Source organism: Capsicum annuum, chromosome 3 (genome assembly GCF_002878395.1).
Source record: "Capsicum annuum cultivar UCD-10X-F1 chromosome 3, UCD10Xv1.1, whole genome shotgun sequence".
Taxonomy (NCBI): domain Eukaryota; kingdom Viridiplantae; phylum Streptophyta; class Magnoliopsida; order Solanales; family Solanaceae; genus Capsicum; species Capsicum annuum.
This window is the reverse complement of record NC_061113.1, coordinates 22,899,353-22,918,653: the sequence shown is the minus strand read 5'-3', so window position 1 is coordinate 22,918,653 and position 19,301 is coordinate 22,899,353. Positions and strand designations below refer to the sequence as shown.

Sequence of the window (19,301 nt, the reverse complement as noted above, 5' to 3'; positions counted from 1 at the left end):
TTTTAATATTTTTGTATGATTTTTAAATATTTAAAGTCATTAATTATTGTGATTTTGTAATACTTCTACATAACATTATGATAATATATGGTACTCTCTCGATCTTAATTTTTATGACACTGATGAAATTTTACATAATTATATAAAAAAAATTATATATAGTTTTTATATATTTTTATTTGTTAATTATTGTTTATAATACTTGCTACTAATTAATTTTCAAATAATATATGTTACTCTCTCTGTCTTATGTAACTGTAATGATATTTGAAGAAGAAATGAAAATTTTTATAAGTCGCTAAAAACTTTAAGTCATTAATTATTTTAATTTAAAATAATTTTATGTAATTTTAAATACATATCAAATTAAAAATAAGACAAATAAATTCAAATAAAGAAAATAAGAAATTATAAAGAAAAGACGGCAGAAGCTGATGAGAAAAATATGGAAAGTAATACCTTATTTTTCCTAAGATTGAGCCAAAACGTGGTAATACTCACCAATTGTGCATCAAAAAATAGTGAATGTTTTTATAAAAAATAAAATTTAGTGTAAAATTTAAATTTTTAAGAGTTTCTAGATAATGAAGTTTAGCCCAAATATTCATTTTTTTAGGATTTGAAATTTTAAATTATTTGTTAAAAAAGAATTTGAAAATAACAATAAATTATATGACCAAATATTATTTGTAATTTTTTTTTCTCCAAATTCTACTTGAAAAATCTGCGGACAAACGGATCCTTATATACTCATGTTCAATTAATTACGCATCTGTCCGACAATTCTACTATTGACTTGACATAAAAAATAATAAATAATAAGGATAATTTTATTATATTATCCTTATACAAAATTCGATATCTTGATAAATACATTGAGTGATGAATAGCATTTAATAGAAAGGGTAAAATGAATGAAAAATACTAAATTATCAATTAATTTTTTAAATTGGACAAATATTATTGAATGTTATTTTTAATATAATGGATAAATATTGTTGAACAAAGATGATAAATATGTGAAAAGTTCTTTAGGAAACCGAGCTCCATCCGAAGGAAATAATTTTTCTGGCTCTTTATAATTTGTTTTTAAAATTTTATTTTTATAAGAAGCCTTAAATTGTATACAGAGATCTTTAAATGTTATTTCTTTTAATGAAGAAACAACTCAAATATATTATCGAATTTTCAAAACAGAATTATTCATGTCATTATTTTCTAATGGAAAACACAAATAATTTTACACAATTATTTGGTCATTGATTATTTTTACTTTATTTGGTCACAAAAGTATTTGAAATCAGCTTAAAACAATCCTTTTTGTCCAACTCTCCAAATGAAACGTAAAGGAATTTTACCTTAATTAATTTCATTTGCAAGAATTATGATCATATTTCCCTTTTCAAGTGTTGGATCATACCTTTCACATCTCATTCTGTTGACATAATTTGAATAGAAACACTATATAAAAATAAATACTATAAAACAATTTAAAATTTATAATTTTAAATATATCATAATTCATAACATTTGAACAATTAGTATAAAATTTTTAAAAACTTCTCATATTAAAGAATACATAATATAACATAACATACAAAATGAATCTAAAAATAATTGATCAATATAATAAAATATTAACATAGAAAATAATTGATATAATTAGGTTTAACTATCAAAGTATTCTACTATCATAAAGTGTGTCACTAAAATTTAAATTACACTTATAAAATTTAAAGAGTTGTAATTTTTTCAACATACTTAAAAAAGACCAAATAAATTCCATAAAAGAAAATTAATTATTATGATAAAATAGTACGATAGTTATAATTGTTATATGTTATAATTAAGACAAATTATATCAAAATACAATGTCATAAAATAATAAAAATGTGTCAATAAAATTGAACAAGAAAAATATTGAGAGTTATTTGAGTTAGAAGATTTTTCGGGAATGGCATCTCCACTAATGTCTATTCTATTATTTTCAAATCTCATTAAATTTCAATTCTCATTAAAGAAAATTACATTAAAATATTTATTAGTTGAAATAGAGTGGCTCGTTTTTATTTATCATATTTTGATCTAATATATTCAGTGTTATTAAAGAAAATAATTAATAACATTAATATTTTATTTAGTATTCTTATATAATGATATTTATATTGTGTTTTAAAATTAATTTTTTAAAAAAATTAATATTAAGGATAAAATAGGAAAAAAAATTATAATTTTTTAATATGTCAAAAATATGAAGTAAAAATAGAAATTTAATTAGAAAATTAACGGCAACTAAATCATTTCTTGAATTTCTCAAATTCTCTTACTCCAATTAAACCAATGGACCATTAAGTACCTCTTTATCACTAATTACTGACAACTTGACTCAGTTCATCAGTACACACCAAAAAATCCTCTTCTTAAACCTCTTTAATCTTGATCATCCACTTTCATTTTCAACCCCTGAAACCCCCTTTCTCAGCAAAAACCCATTGTGGGTTTTCTTGATTTAGCCTAAAGTTCTCACTGTCAACAGTAAGTTTTTCATTTCTATGTTTTAATGTTGTGTCCATTGCATTTTTGTTTTCAAGAGAATTTATTTTTTTTTTTTTTTTGTGTGTGTGTGTGGGGGGGGGGGGTGGAGGAGGAGGTTCATTTTGACAAGGATTAGAGAAACTGATTAAGAAAAATGTGATTTTTTCTTTGACTCTTTAATCCCCATAAATGAAAGAAAATGATAAGGAATTTAGGGTCAAAATTTTGGAATTGGAAGGTAGGAAGCCCTGTTAATGTGGTGATGCATTGTATGATTGATTTATTGTTTTTGAGTAGAACCTCCATTTTTGTAAATGTTAGTATTAATCATGGTGAAACCCATAATTGTTCTATTTTTGGTGATGAAGTGTGAGGAGAACTATAAGATCTTAGGTTCGAACAGAGGCAAAAAAGCTATGTGATTTTTTCCCATCAATCGGTGGCTAGACTTCTCGGGTACCTGTGTTGGTGGGAGGTACCAGCTATCGGTAGAATAATCAATGTGTGGCGCAAGCTGGCCTGGACAATGTAGTCCAAAAAAGGAATCTTTGATTTCTAATCATGTTGCAAACCACCTAACCCCACAGTTTACACTTGAATGTACTGTTGAGTGTTGTCTGATGTCTTGGATGTTTATGGTTAGTGCTCCCTCCGTTTCAATTTAGTTGTATGGTTTTTGACTTGGCACGGAGTTTAAGAAAGTAAAGAAGGTTTTTGAATCTTTTGATCTTAAACTAAAGATATGTGAAGTGTACCAAAAAAATGTCCTTTAATCTTGTGATCTTAAACATTACATGTGGAAATTTTAAACTAAAGAGTTGCCGAAAAAAGAAAGAGACATTCTATTTGGAACGGACTAAAAAGGAAAGTAAGACAAACAAATTGAAATGGAGGAAGTAGGTGATTTTTTCCCATATTCCTAAGCTTCGGTGGTTAGTCTTCCCCGGTGTCTGTGTTGGTGGGAGGTAGCATCTACCGGTAGAATAATCAAGGTGCACTCTAGCTGGTCATGTTGGGAAACACTGTCCAAAAAAAAATTCTTCCATTTCCGGTCATGTTGCAAACACCTAACCCCACAGTTTACACTCAGCTTTTTCCACATTGAACGTACTGTTGTCTAATGTCTTGGGTGTTTATTAATACTAATTTTCAATTGAGATTTTATTGCATTACGGGTTCAGTGATATATCATATTTGTAGAGCTAGAAACTGTAAATTGTTAAGGGGAATTAGTGTGAATACTGACATTGTAGTGATATAGGTTGAGAGAATTTGTAGAGAGATTTACTTAGGCTGTCTAAGAAATCTCAGAGATGCAGGAGGTTGTTACAGAGATTCTTTGTGTAACTAGTTGCTTGTTGGAGGCCTAACACTCATAACTCCCTTCCTAAAAGGTGGTTGTGAAGTTTAGGTGCTCTTTAGATGAATTAGTTTATGTTGGTTAATGGTAATATTTACCGCTGTTACCAAAAAATATAGTTTATCTTTTGAAACAATGTGTAGGCATCTAGAAGTTACATAGACTATACAAGTGATGCAAAACTATGGCAATTTTACAAATTTCGGAGAAAGGTTTTTTAGTTTAAGATAATATGTTTAAGTCATCTCTAAGAAATGAAGTTTTAAATATCTGGAGTCAATAATCGATAGAAATGAGGAGATTGACGATGAGTTACATATCGTCTTGGAGCGAGGTGGATGAAATGGAAGCTCGTTTCTGGTGTCTTGTGTGATAAGAAGGTGCCACCAAATCTTAAAGGTAAGTTTTATTGTGTGGTGGTCAGGTCAACTATGTTGTATGGGGCATAGTTTCGACCGGTCAAGAACTCGCACATCTAGAAGACGAGAGTAGCGGAAACGAGGATGTTAAGATGGATGTGTGTGCATACTAGGAGAGATAGGATAAAAAACGTAGCTATTCAGGATAAGGTGGGAGTAACCTCCGTGATGGATAAAATGAGGGAAGCGAGGCTGAAATGGTTTGGGAATGTGAAAAGATGATGCATTTATGCCCCGTAAGGATGTGTGAGAGGTTGGCTATACTGGGTACTAGGAGAGTTAAAGGGATGCGGAAGAAGTCGTGGAGTGAGGTGGGACATGACACATCTGCAACATACTGAGGACATGACCCTAGATAGGAAGATTTGGAGGTCGAGGATTAGGTTAGAAGGTTAGTACTTAGTAGGTAGTCGAGTATTGTCTAGTTACCTTATCAATATTGTTATTATTACTCTCCTACTGTCTTGTTCTTCGATTTTAGTGTTGCCTGATTTTTACTTTGCTTCAGTTATCGTACATTTTGTTGTTGCTACTTGTTATTTTCTTAATTGCTTTTTGCATGGCTTCTTCGTTACTATATTTGTTTTACTTAATTGTCCTTTTGATTCTGCTTCTGGTCTATCAGAAACAACCTCTCTACCTTCATAAGGTAGGGGTAAGGCTGTGTACACCCACTTGTGGGATTACACTGTGTAAGTTGTTAATGTTTCATAAAGTAAAACAAGACTATTAATTTGGAAATAGTACATATATTGGAACCTTTCCATAAATCTAAATGCACAATGTTATCAATAACACGGTTACTCGATCTGCCTTTAAAGTGTTAATTAGCAGAAAAATGTAATGTTTGGTTTTATATTTTCTGTTTCAAATCTCTAGTATCTCACTTGTTTACAACATTCAAGCTGTGCAGCTCTCTTGATTCTTGTCTATCTTTTTTAAACAATGGATGAACTTTGTCAATTATAGAGCAGTGTACTCTGGCTTTTGGTAACAATTATATTATAAGAATAAAATTTGATAGTTGTTTTCATAATCATGGTTCTTCTCACTTGGATGGCTTATTGATGGCCGCGTGGTTTTACTTTTACCATTGGCAACACGATGTTCACTTTATTACATTTTCTTCGCATAGAAAGTTCTCCAGCTTCTACATCAGGATTCTTGAACATAATGTGTATTGTGCATCTCTTTCAAGTTACAAATGAAGAAGTGAACAAATTTGATAATTCAGCACCTTATTATTCATCAACAAGAATGTAAAAGATTGTCATACATCAAATTACTCAAAGCACTTTCAAAATCACTTTTTATATCCATAGATCTTTGTGCATCATAGTTATAAAAACATAAAATTAATTTAGCATCTTTATCATGTTCATAGTGGAAGATGGTGAAAAGATTAGCACTTCGGAGACAAACAATATCTGCACATCTCCAAAAGAAATGGATGGTTTTCAACTCAGGCCTGTTGCATTGTTGGAGTCAGGAGAAGGCTTACCTTACGCTCCTGAAAATTGGCCAAATCCAGGTGATATTTGGACTTGGAAAGTTGGGCGAAGAGTCAAAGCTTCAGGACACTTTCAAGATAGGTATTTGATTGCTCCACCAAGGCTTCAAGAAAACCCAAGAAAGAAAATGTGGTTTTCGAGTAAGCCGTCTCTTAGAACTTATCTGAAAACAAACTTCCCTGAAGCTGATATCAATGCATTTTTCTCCTCATTTGTTTGGGATGTTCCAGCTGATTTCAATGCTTTTTTCATGTCACCTGAGGGCAAAGGTTAGTACGAGAACTATGCAAGTTTCTAACACTTCTTGATAAGATATTTGTACGATATCATGTATTATTAGTTTTTTCTGAGAACCATTTACTGTTAAGAGCTAGATAAACTCTCTTTCTATGATTACACAGTTCTGTCTCTTGACTCTCTTTCTTTCCATTTTGTTCTCTGTATATGATCTTTAGACTTGAAAATTCGTAACCACATTAGGATAATAGCTTTACATCTGTTCCATTCTCTTGTCTAAGCATGGTGTAATTACTTAATGTTTAGAGGTGCCTCAAATAGTATTATTATTGTTTCTCTGGGTTATAACTGTTTACTTGCTGCTCCCTCTTCATCTTGAGTTGATTAGGTTCTATCTTGGCTCTGTTTCAAAGCATCATACCTGCGATATTGCTCGTTTTCATTCGGTGTTAATCTAATGCTGGATTTTTCTTGTCTCTCTATGCTTCTTCCTTTTTTGGAGACACCTTTAATCCTTTGCTTTGAATATTGTAGTATCCTGGAGGCATTAATCTTTAACTCATTAGTAGAGGGTAGGACCAGGAATCTTCTCCACATCCTTGACTTTCAATATGGAGCTCGTGTGGTTTGACGAATTAAAAGTAGTTAACAAGCATCAACTTCTTAGTAATACTTGTAAGCTTTAAAACCGATTCATAAATAAACAGTTATGCGCTTGAATAAAAGTTCTAATTTTTTTAAAAAAGTGGCAAGTATTTTTTCATTGAAAAGCTAAAATGGCCTTAAAAATTGTCTACAAAAAATATCTTTACGTGGAAACGAACGGAAGGATGTACGGGGTGGCATGTTGGCCAGTCAGGAACTCTCACATTCAGAAGAAGAAGGTTGCGGAGAGGATGATGATGCGATAGATGCATGATTTTACTAGGAAAGATAGTATTAAAAATGAGGGTGTTTGTGACAAGGTGGGAGTGACTTTGGTGGAAGACAAGATGCCGGATGAGAGACTGAGATGGTTCGGGCATGTAATGAGGAGATGCACGGATGCCTCATTGCAGTGGTGTAAAAGGTTGGCTATGGATAGATTCAGAGAGGTAGAGATAGACCGAAGAAGTATTTGGAAGAGGTGATTAGACAGGCCATGATGCAGTTGCAACTTACAGAGGACTTGACCTTAGTTAGGAAGGCGCGGAGGATGCGAATTACGGTAGAAGGTTAGTAGGTAGCAGTGTGTGACACCCCAACTTAGGAGAAGGAGTCCCACATCGGCAAAAACACAGGAGGGCTGCTGGGTATATAAGTAAGCAAGCTTTACTCCTTAGTGACGCGTTTTAAAGCCGTGTGGGCCTGGGCCCAAAACGGACAATATCACTAGTGGGTTGGGGAGTTACAGGGGTCTCTCGGGCCTTAGTGGTTCAGGATGCCCGTCGCGGCCAGGGCCCCGGCTCGGGTCGTGACAGACTGGTATCAAAGCCGCTCCTGTGTCAACCCTGTCGATGTGGGTCAGAGTTCAAACTGAGTGTAGGCAAATTCCGGTAAGGCAGTGCAAACCGTAGTCCTGAGTCTAGGCTGAGTTGATGTGGGCCAGAGTTCAAACTGAGTGTAGGCAAATCCCAGTAAGGCGGGGCAAACCTCAGTTCTGAGTCTAGGCTGAGACCATAAGGGGGGTGTATGTGACACCCCAACTTAGGAGAAGGAGTCCCATATCGGCAAAAACACAGAGTCCATGGGGGGTGTATGTGACACCCTAACTTACGAGAAGCAGTCCCATATCGGCAAAAACACAAGAGGGATGCTGGATATATAAGTAAGCAAGCCTTACCGACTTTTAAAGTCATGTGGGCCTGGGCCCAAAGCAGATAAGAGGAGGAGTCCCACATCGGCAAAAGCACAGGAGGGATGCTGGATATATAAGTAAGCAGGCCTTACTCCCTAGTGATGCGTTTTAAAGCCAATGTGTTTTAAAGCCATGCGGGCCTGGGCCCAAAGCGGTCAACATCACTACTTGTTGCCCTTACTAGTAGTCATGGTGCTATGCTTGTAGTTTCTTGTTCTTCGATTTTTGTTGATATTTGTGGTTTCATGTAGTTTGGTCATGGAAATATTTTGTTGTAGTACTATTCTACTACTATATGTTGCTTTGTTACTACCTATTGTCTCTTGTACTTCCATTACGTTTTCTCTAGGCTGTTTTTGTCTTGAGCCGAGGGTCTATTAAAAACAACCTCTTTGGATATACACTGGGTATGCTGTTGTTGTTGTTGTTGTTAGAAAAGGATAGAAGAATGGAAACGAAACAGAGAGGATGTTAGTGGTTTTATTCTGGAAATGGCATTTTGAGATTATAAAAAATATAGGGATAAAATCACAAAATAAAAAATATACGGATAAAATTGTAACAATCAAACCGAAAGTGCTTATTAGATAAAATGTAATAAGTCGGGGATGATTAATTATTGTCTTTGATTTTGGAAAAGTACCTTTGGAGATTATAAACCATGCAAATAAGTATTATAAGCTAATTTGTCCAGTTTATTTAGCCGAAAGTTGCTGATAAACATCAAAGTGTTGAAGCTGATTTTATTGATGAGTAATTATTTTCTTGGATAGAAGTGATGAAGCTGAAATAAAGCAGTTGATGTGTTTTGAAAAAGAAGTGCTAAAATATGTATATATTAAAGAAAACATAAATTCAAATGTATCCTTACATGAGAAGGATGGTTAGCGAATATGGAATGGAGAGAGTTAGAAGTTCTGTTTTACAAAAGTCATTTCAAGGATAACGAAAAATAATGTAGATAAAATTGGTCTAACCAAAAGTATGTATAAACAGAAATTCATATGATGGAGATGACCAACTTATGGATTTTGGTCAATCTTGGCTTGTAAACACTTTTGATGTTTACCAACATGTAGATAAGTCAAAAAAATGCTGATAAACTGGTTTGACCATCTTATAAGTTTATCCAAACAACCTGCAATTGCTCTGTATTAAAGATCATGACTTCTTGGGTGCTAGGACATGAAGATGCACCCTTGTGATGGAGATCATGAGAAGGTTCTTTATCCTTATATTTTAGTCAAAAATAAATAAAGACAAATCTTATTGTTAAAAATTAAAATAAGGTTTTGTTTGATCTATCTTTTCCATAACAACAACAACAATATACACAATGTACTCCTACCTAGTGGGATCTGGGGAGGGTAAAATGTACGCAGTCCATACCACCAGCTTCAAAGAAGTGGAGAGGTTGTTTTCAATATACCCTCGATTCAAGATAAAAGAACATTAAATAAAGTCGTAATAAAACATGAGACAAGATGGTATAATAGAAACAAGGCATCCACAAAGTTGTACTATATACTAACAAACCGCAAGCACCCACCTCCCCCAACCCTCCTACCTAGAGACTCCAACCCATGTGCAAAGTCCTTCGACTACTAGCAATGCTACCCCAAAGCCCACTTATCTACTGTCTCTGACTCACCCGCACGCGCTAACCTTCTAACCTAATTCGCGTTCTCCGTACCTTCCTATCTAGGATCATGTTCTCAGTAAGCTGTATCACCTCCGTCTAGTGTTTCTTCGGCTTACAGCTATCCCGCCTGAAACTATCCAAAGCTAACCTCTCACACCTCCGAACTGGAGCATCTGTGCCCTTCCTCATCAAATGCCCAAACCATGTCAACCTCACTTTCCGCATCTTGTCCTCCACTGAAGCCACTCCCACATTTGCCCGGATAGTCTCATTCCTAACCATATCTCCTATAATAAGTTCACATATCCAACGCAACATTCTCATTTCCACCACTTCCAAATTTTGGGTGTAAGAGTTCTTGACTGACCAACACTCTGCTCCATACAGCATGGCCGGACCGCCACTCTATAGAATTTGCCTTTAAGCTTGGGAGACACCTTCTTATCACACAAAACTCCTGAAGCGAGCCTCCATTTCATCCACCCTGTCCCAATACGGTGCGTGACATCCTCATCATTCTCTCCATTTTCTTGAATCATAGACCCAAGATACTCAAAACTATCCCTCCTACAAACAACCTGAGAGTCCAACTTCACTACCACCTCGTCCTCATGTGTCATGTCACTGAACTTGCATTCCAAGTAGTCCGTCTTGGTCCTACTCAACCTCTGAACCCTTTAGACTCCAGGGTTTGTCTCCACACATCCAATTTATCCTTAACACCTCGGGTCTCATCAATTAGTACTATAACATTCACAAATAGCATACTCCAATGCACATTTCCTTGAATACGCCGCGTCAAAATATCCATCACTAGGGCGAAAAGAAACGGACTAAGAGTTGAGCCCTGGTGCAACCCTGTCAAAATAGGGAAATGCTCTAAATCCCCTCCCACTGTCCTCACCCGAGTTTTCGCTCCATCATACATGTCCTTTATCGCTCTGACGTACGCCACCGAGAGTCTGGGACCCCTCTATCCTCCAAGCATCTACAAAGAACCTCCCTAGGAACTTTGTCGTACGCCTTCTCCAAGTCAATGAACACCACGTGTAAGTTCCTCTTCCTCTCCCCATACATCTCCACTAGTCTCTGCATAAGGTGAATTGCCTTCATCGTCGAGCGACCGGGCATAAATTCGAACTGATTCTCCGAAATAGACACTATCCTCCTCAACCTCCGCTCAGCCATTCTCTCTCAAATCTTCATAGTGTGACTCAACAACATAATGCCCCTGTAGTTGTTGCAACTCTGAATGTCACCCTTGTTGTATAAAGGAATCATCGTACTCCATCTCCAAGCCTCGGGCATCTTCGCAGTCTTGAAAATGCGATTAAACAATCTGGTCAGCCACCTCAAACCTACCCCTCCCGTACAATTCCAAAAGTCCACCGGGATCTTGTCAGGCTCCGTCGCCCTACTCCTACGCATACTACGGGTTACGAGTAGCCTCAGCGACCTCCTCAACCTTTATACGTCTACAATAATCAAATCATGGCACCCCTTTGTGTGCTCTAGCTCCCCTAACACCATGTCTTTGTCCCCCTCGTCATTCAAGAGACTATGCGAATACGACTGCCACCTTCTCTTCATGTGAACGTTCTCCACCAATACTTTGCCATCCATAAGTTAGTTGAAAATAAAATAGTGATTCTTTTATCTAGATATAAGGTTATGTCAAGCATGTCTTCTTAATTAGATATAAGAGTTGAGTATTTTCAAGGACCATCGTACTTTGTTTAAGACGCTTGAATTGAGTACCATTTTATGAATGGATCCCTTCCTATTCTTCTATCTCATTCCGCATATTTCTCTATATCCTTCTCTCCTTTTTCCCTTCTCTCTTCTGGTGCTCCACTCGTTCCTTATAAAGGAACCAATCTGTCTACTTTTCACAAATAAAACAATCCATATCGTTCAATAACATCTTTTCATTATTCTCATTTGTGGTATGAGAGGTGCCTTATTCGACAGAAGAATCAACTACCACATTCTGTTCTTCAAGCCTTTTGGGAGTTACAGTAGCAATCTCACTCATCAGTACCTAAATTTCTTCATGCGGAAGAGAATAATATATATAACGACAATGTTAGAGTTCTAGTTTTTTCAAGATTGCAACTCCCTCCTCGAAAAAAAAAAAAAAGAGTTGCAACTCCCTATTCTATAAAGATGAATAGCATCATGGGGAGATCAACTGCAAGTCAAGTGAAGTGGGGGAGATAGACCTTGGAGTAGAAACTTGGACAAGACCATAAGGTATGAACTCTAGTTAAATTGAAGTTCTTGGAACTTGTTGGAGGTTCAATAGTGCAATGGCGCAACCAACTTGTCTTATTTTGGTATTTTGGCTCTTGATGAGTTGTGGAGGACGCGAATTACGGCAGAGGATTAGGGCCAGTTCGGGTCGCTAGTGTAGGGAATTACTTGGTGGGGGTTTTATTCTTGTCATGATTCCGTGTTCCGTGTTCCATGTTGTATTACGAATCTGTGTGCTTTCCCCTGCTTTCCTCTGCTTTATATTACTTATGGGTGCCGTATTTATGTTATGTAATCTGCTTCTGTGCTGCACTATGTGTTTGTGTGGTATCTCGTGCCTTGAGCCGGGGGTCTATCGGAAACAGCCTTTCTACTTCATTAGAGGTAGAGGTATGGACTGCGTACATCTTACCCCCCCAGACCCCACTAGGTGGGAATACACTGGGTTTGTTGTTGTTGTTGTTGTTGTGGCTCTTGATGACTTGTGGGGTCTCCCAAATGGGTTTGAACAAACCAAAAACATATGAGTTATAAAATCAAAAGTGAGGATTGATCAACTTATGGCTTTTATTAACTGAAGATGTACATTGAAATTTTAGTAAAGCAGAAACAAGTGTCGGACGTTCTTATCACTATGAGAATTGAGGGAGACTGGCAATCCACATATATGTTCTCTTTAACCGGAATAGTAATTCTCAGTCAACATTCAACCTAAGTTATAATTGATTCTTGTGAATTCAATTGTTGCTTGTTGTATCTTAAAGAAGCGAGATTTTCTCTCGAATAATCTGCTCTTACTCAATACAATAATATTAGGACTGCAAATGTTCTCTCTATAATGCCACAAGTCTCAGAACAAGAAAACATTTTCCAACTATTTTCTCTCAATAAATCTTTACGCCTAAATCAACAAACTTTTTCGATTACTTTAAAGAATAGACAAGAAGACTAAACCAAGTATATGAAACAATCCTTCCTTTGAATTTCAACGAATCCACACTCAAATTTAGAACAATTGGAAAATAACGGCGACCGAATGAGAGTTATAAATCCAGTTAATGATGACACATTGTTTCATACCAAATTCCCTATGAAAAATTTACTCCCTAGAGGAGGAAGAATTAACAAAAAGATGGAAAAAGCTAAACACCTTACAACTAATCTATCAATCCCAACTTCCATTTTGGATTGGAGAGTAATGTTAATCCTTCACTTCTCTGGCGTTCTTCTAAATTTGCCCGCGCAAAATCAAGATGTCCTAGTTTTGGATGCATTTCCAGCTTATATAGCATGAGTTATGTTGCATAAAAGTCCAGATTTACCTTTGTTAAGACTTAAGATTCCCACATCGGAAAAAGAATGGGCACTTGGTCTCCTTAAATGGACTTGGTCAATCCTCTCATGAGCTAGCTTTTGGGGATGATTTAGGCCAAAGATCCATTTCTTTACATGGTAACGAGGCCCGTACATGTGGGGGAGTGGTAAGAGAGTCCCATATCAGAAAAGGAACGGACACTTGGTCTCCTTATATGAACATGGACAATCCTCTCCTCATGAGCTAGTTTTTGGGGTTGAGTTAGGTCCAAGATCCATTTTTTTACAACCCTCAACTTGAATCTGCCCGTTAGCCTGCTGCCCGGTCGCGCACCTGGGACCTGATCGTGCAGCGCTAGTAGTAGCTTTTTTACTTTGCCTCTCCTGCACGGTTGGGAATTCCTGGCGCACGACCACGCTCTCTCTTGCCCTTGGATTTCCACTTGTTTCCTCTTTGTTTCGTTCATTTGGCTCTCATGTTAAACCTAAACACACATTCACGGAAAAATTAGCAATATATGCACATAACTCCCAATCGAAAATTCATGTCAAATAAACTCCATAAAATCGAGGATTCCATGCCCATTAAAGGTCTGTGTACACTCTACCCACCCCAGACTTTTAGTTTGTGTGACTACATTCGGTATATGTTGTCATTGTTGTTGTTGTAAGCCTTCATTCATAAGAACAATGTTGAAAACTAATCTGGCTGTTTGTTTGTAGCTGTTAAAGATGGTGAGTTTGAAAACTTTTAAGCCATTTAGAAATATTTGGACCATGTTCGTCATACATAGACTTGTCTTCACTTTGTCATGATACGAACCACAATGATTCGGTCCCAATTTTCTTGCCTATAATTAACAAAACAAAAACTAGTTGCTTTCTGATATCCAAGTTGATTGGTGCCTCTGTATTTACTTTACGTCTTGATGATGTTCTGTTGTAAGCCCTTTTTGTGGAACATGTCATTTTAACTTATTTATTGTTCTGTGATATTTCTAATTTGTACAATTCACATTCTTTTACAGCAGAACCTATGCCTCTTTCTCAATCACCTAATCCTGGAGAGGACGGTAAAGCTGGTCAATCGCCTAATTCTGGAAGGGCCCGTAAAACTGGTCAATCACCTAATTCTGGAAAGGCCCGTAAAACTGGTAAATCACCTAATTCTGGAAAGGCCCGTAAAACTGGTGAAGGAGGAGGAACTTCTTCACGGAAAAGGAAGTCCAGTCTAAAGCAGCAAGGAAGGTATTTATGGAAGAAAGTTCATTGTAACGATACTTATCCCGAAATCCCCAATGCGCTCCAAGTTAAGGAAGAGATCATAGAAAACAGTGAGGCACCAAATAAAGTGCGAAGTTCTTTGTTTGAGAGTGTTCCAGTGTCCGATGACTGTGCAACCATTACTCCTCTAGCTTGCCACCAGGAACTAGCAACTCCTCTCACGGGATCTCCTCTTGCAGTAACTCCAGAGGATTTCGATAACTACATTAGTTCACTTGATAACATTCTACTTTTGCCTACTAACGGAAGTCCAAGCATTGTCTCTGGCGCTTGTGGAGAAAAAGAAATGACTGGAGCTCGAAAGAAACTTGTTAACCTCCTACGTCTTGGTTTTCCTGCTTTATTTACCTCTGACAAACTTACTGAAGTTACGACCTTGTCTTTGGAGCTTCAGAATGATCCTGACATAAGTGATAAAGAGCTTTCAATGCTGAAGCTAATCCAAGAAATCCCCCTAGCCAGGAATGATTTCCTAGAAGCTAAGCGAGTAGCTAAACAAGCTGACAAGTTCTTTGCTGATCTCGAGGCTAAAGTGACTCATGTTTCTACACTAAGGGATGATTACAAAGCCTCAAAGCAAGAAATAGCTCTACTTGAGGCTGAAGATATCTCTACTTCCTCAGCTATACAGGAAATTGATGAAAAGATTGCCACCTTGCAATCGCGTCGAACTGCATTAGCCAAGGTTGCCAACAGAACCAGCAAGAAGATGTCTGACGCAAAATCAAAGCAAAGAATGGTCATGGCCCATCTTCCGAAGATAGTAGATGAAATTCAGGTGGCTAACTCCCAAAGCTCAGAATGGAAGCTTAAGAAAGAGAAATCGGCAGAGAAGGAAGTCGAGATATTGACCAAATTTGCTCCACTCGAGGGGTTCTCAATTTAACCTTTGTGTTGTACATTGTGTCTTCATGTTGATCCTACATCTACTGTTACATTCATGTTTTTAACCCTCAGGAATTTGATCTACCCTTCCTTGCCATTAGGGGTTTTCTTGTAGGTCATCTAGTTTTCATTATCTCTTATCCATAGAGACGCAGAAAGGTGGGAGGATCTTTGATCCTTTATTTTGTTTGATCTATGTAGAACTCTTTTCTTTTTCATCCTATGTAGGACTCTTTCAGTGTGATCTTTCTGCTGTTTTAATAAGAAATGTTTAGGAGAACTAGCCAGAAGTGAGAGGCAGCTGATTTGCAATCAAGATGCCACAACAAAAACATCATTATTGTGTATCGAGGGTATGGTTTTGTGGTCAATGACGCGAATTGAGAGTTATGAGTTTTCAGGTTCAAACTCCCGCTTCCATAGGGGCCTGAACTTCACTCTATCCCAACCTTTTGGTGGTTGTAATAAAATGATGGGATACACAAAGTGGAGAGATGGATTAGGAGCCCTTTATATAGTTTATTAAAACAAAATCAATTTTTTTAATTTTACCTATATATAAGGCACAATGAAGCAGCTGAAGCTGGCTGCTCATAGTCAACATGTCTGCTTCAATGATTTTACTATATTTAAAGTAGCCTGTTTTTGTTTCAATCGTGATTTTACTATATTATCCTTGAATAATTATTATAAGTCATTCAGCTGCTTCAATCGTGATTTTACTATATTATCCTTAAGTAATTATTATAAGTCATTTACGTATTAAAAATTGAAAATATTTGATAAAAAAAAAATTAAAATAGATATTTATGACATGATGATTTCAGCTGCTTCAATCGTGATTTTACTATATCACTTATAATTAATTATTATAAGTTATTTAAGTACTAAAAATTACTAGTATTTAATAAAAAAAATACAGATAAAATAATAAAAAAAATTGATGTTTTAAATTAACTTGACGTCTTATATGAGACCACTTAAAAAAAAATTCACAAATATTTTTTTATAATAATTTTACTAAATTTTACTATGTCACTTCTAATTAGTAGAATAGAAGAAAAAATATTGTAAATCACAATAATTAAAAAATTTAAATAATTTTAAAAATATAATTGACTATCAACGGCACAAAAGTTTGAACAACTTAGAATATTGTTATACAAATTTCATCAATGTAAATTTAGTAATATTTACCTAACATAGAATTTATCAACCAAACAAATGAAGGTTCTAATTAAGTAATAGAATTATACATGAAGTAAAATTTTTAAAGATCAACATTGAGCCATGCACGTGCGTAAGCCGACTAGTTCTTTTTAGTTAGAAAAAAAAAACATAAAGTAGCATACTTAAGTATTAAATTACAAGAAGTAGCAATACTTTTATCAAATTACATTTTGTAGCATATATATTTGTATGTATTTGTATTTTTGTAGCAACAGTTTGCAAAATACAAAATACATATCGATCATAAGAGCAGTAAAAATCATATGTATTTATATTTTTATACCAACAGTTTGCAAAAATACAAAATACAACTTACTATATTATGTAATTATAAAACTATTGCTATGAAACTCTTAATTAAGGGGATAAATATGTTATTTCTCAATTTTGTCCTTACGGAAGGAAAATTAGTCATTGGTGAACCTCTCCTAGTGTTAGGAACTTAGGATGAGGTATATTCGTTTTGTTTTATTAAAGAAAGTACGAGGGTGTTTCTGTCAACCTAGTTGATTTATCTTAATATTACTAATATCACATCATATAATAAAATAATTTTGAGTTTTATATAACGATTAATTTCTCCTAACACCCAACCAAATAAAGTATAAATTAATACTGAACTTTTTTATACAAAAATTATTTTCTCCTACAAGACAACTAAACGAGCCCTTGGGTGTTGTTTTTTATGCATGTCAAGAAAGTTAAGTGAGTATAAAGTTGTGTTATATTTAATGGAACAAAGATGCTGTGAGTTTTCTTTGATTAGGTATCGAAAAATAGAGTAAATTGAATTTAAATAAACCAAAAAAGAATATGGTAGAGTATAACACAAATCAATTACACTATGTTATATATATAGAGAGATGTGTATATTTTCCCATGGATTAGGTCTTCGAATGAGGTGATCAAACGATTTAATATGGTATAAAAGCAAAGTGAAGTTTTATATTTAAGATTCACTCTCACTGCTACTTCTACATGCTTTCATCAGGGTCGGAGCCAATCCTTTGGCAGGGATTCATCCGAATCTCCTTTGTCGAAAAAATATATTATTTATAAATGATTAAAATTATTTTTTTATGTATTTATAGTAGGTGTTGAATCCCCTTCAGCTAAATTTTTTTCAAATATTGAACCCATAAGTTGAAATCCTGACTCCGACTCTGTGCTTGATCCATAGAAAAGAATTAGACATGTGCAACAAAGAGTGCGTTGAAGATGTAACTTAAAAAATAAAAATATACGTACTTAATTTAAGTTTTTAGATGATGTGGTGACATAATCCAAAGCAAAATAAAGAGATATTTAGGTTGACTTCTGTCGTAGGAGGGATAAGGTGCTAAAAATGATCGTAAAGCGTACAATTCATTTTTTTGTGTGTGAAAATTAACTTGTTCGTATGGGGTGTTTACATCAAATAATATCAACTTATTATAGTTAAGTGATTTAATGAGGTGATAATGTACTTATTAATCATGATCAAGTAAAAATTATTTATACAAATATGTGATATGCATTTATTGATTTGATATAAACACTTAATATGAAAAATATTTAGCATGTTTTTCAACTTCACTTGAAATAATAATGAAGATTGTGAAATACGTCTAAAAAAAGGAAAAAAAAAAAAAGAAGAGATAACTATCTAATATTTACCAGAAACATTTTAGAACTTTGAATTAAACAACTCAAACTCCATATTTAATAAATAAAGTTATAACAACAACATCCAAGTTAATATATTCCAAATAAATGTTTAACATTTTATTCAATAGAACTAATCCTTACTTTTATTAATAACCATATTAACATGTGAAGTTAAATGTGATATGTCTTTTAAAAATACTACACCAAAACAACTAATATGCAAGAACCAAAAAAAGATAATTTTAAGTTATTACAATATTATTTTTGTATGTATGTGTATATATTTAAGATCTTTTATTAAAATTTGACTTCAAACCACTAATTTTATCGACACGCCCTTAATTTTAATGAAAAAAGTTCTTTCTGTTTTTTTTTTTCAAACAAAAAGTTAAAATACGAAAAAAAAATCAGAATGAAAAGCGTTCATTGTCTAATGGATAGGACAGAGGAATTATATAGCAAGGTAATGATACTGGAACGAAATATTTTAGCTCGAATAAGACAAGGGATCCGATCTCTCCGTGCATATTTATCTATCAGCAAGCAAGTTGATAGTGGTAACTGGATTCAATAAAAATTTCTAGACATGGGCCTCCAATATCCCACTTATTATTTGTCGATGACCTTGTACTAATGTCTGAAAGTATGAATATTAGTTGCAACACCATAAACGAAACTGTTCTGCCTTTGGTCTGATCAAACAATTAATAAACAAGAGTCCTAAATTGTCTTATCAAAGAATTGCCTAGCCAACATTGTGACTGGCCCATCCAAATTTTTCAATATCAAACATTGCAAATTTTTTGGCAAATACTTAAACTTTTCAACTTTTGACAAAAAACTGTTGGGTTCAAAGTATATGAAAAAAGTGTGAATGAAAAATGGAGGAAAAATGGTGGAGAAGGGAGACACCAATTTAGAAAGTGTACTCCCAAATTGGAAAGTTCACTCTTTCTCCCACATTCGTGGAAGAAGAGAACTTGTGAGTGTTTAAAATAAGGAACACTTACTCCACATGGTAAGTGATGCAAGAAATAAGAGATGCCTCGCGTCGTCGTCACCGTCGCTCCCTCAGCTTCGGCTTCAGATTGATCGATGAAATCTATCTTTTTGGACAAAGTTTATTTGACAGAAATTCAGAAATTCA

General features: G+C 34.8%; 1 protein-coding gene across 2 annotated transcripts; it reads left to right on the top strand.

The window, feature by feature from the left end:
- Window positions 1-2,308: 2,308 nt before the first annotated feature.
- Window positions 2,309-15,560, top strand: LOC107864133. Of its 2 annotated transcripts, none has more exons than XM_016710414.2 (3): window positions 2,309-2,535; window positions 5,699-6,094; window positions 14,137-15,560. In XM_016710414.2, coding segments are annotated over exons 1-3 (1,539 nt in total). In that variant the 5' UTR covers window positions 2,309-2,534; the 3' UTR covers window positions 15,279-15,560. The 2 variants fall into 2 exon arrangements, with proteins under 2 accessions (XP_016565900.1, XP_016565902.1); XM_016710416.2 differs by having other exon boundaries at window positions 2,360-2,535; window positions 14,140-15,560.
- The last annotated feature ends 3,741 nt before the right edge of the window (window positions 15,561-19,301 follow it).

Coding starts and splice junctions, on each gene's coding strand:
- LOC107864133 (XM_016710414.2), top strand. Junction 6,095..14,136: donor CATGTCACCTGAGGGCAAAG/GTTAGTACGAGA, acceptor ATTCTTTTACAG/CAGAACCTATGCCTCTTTCT.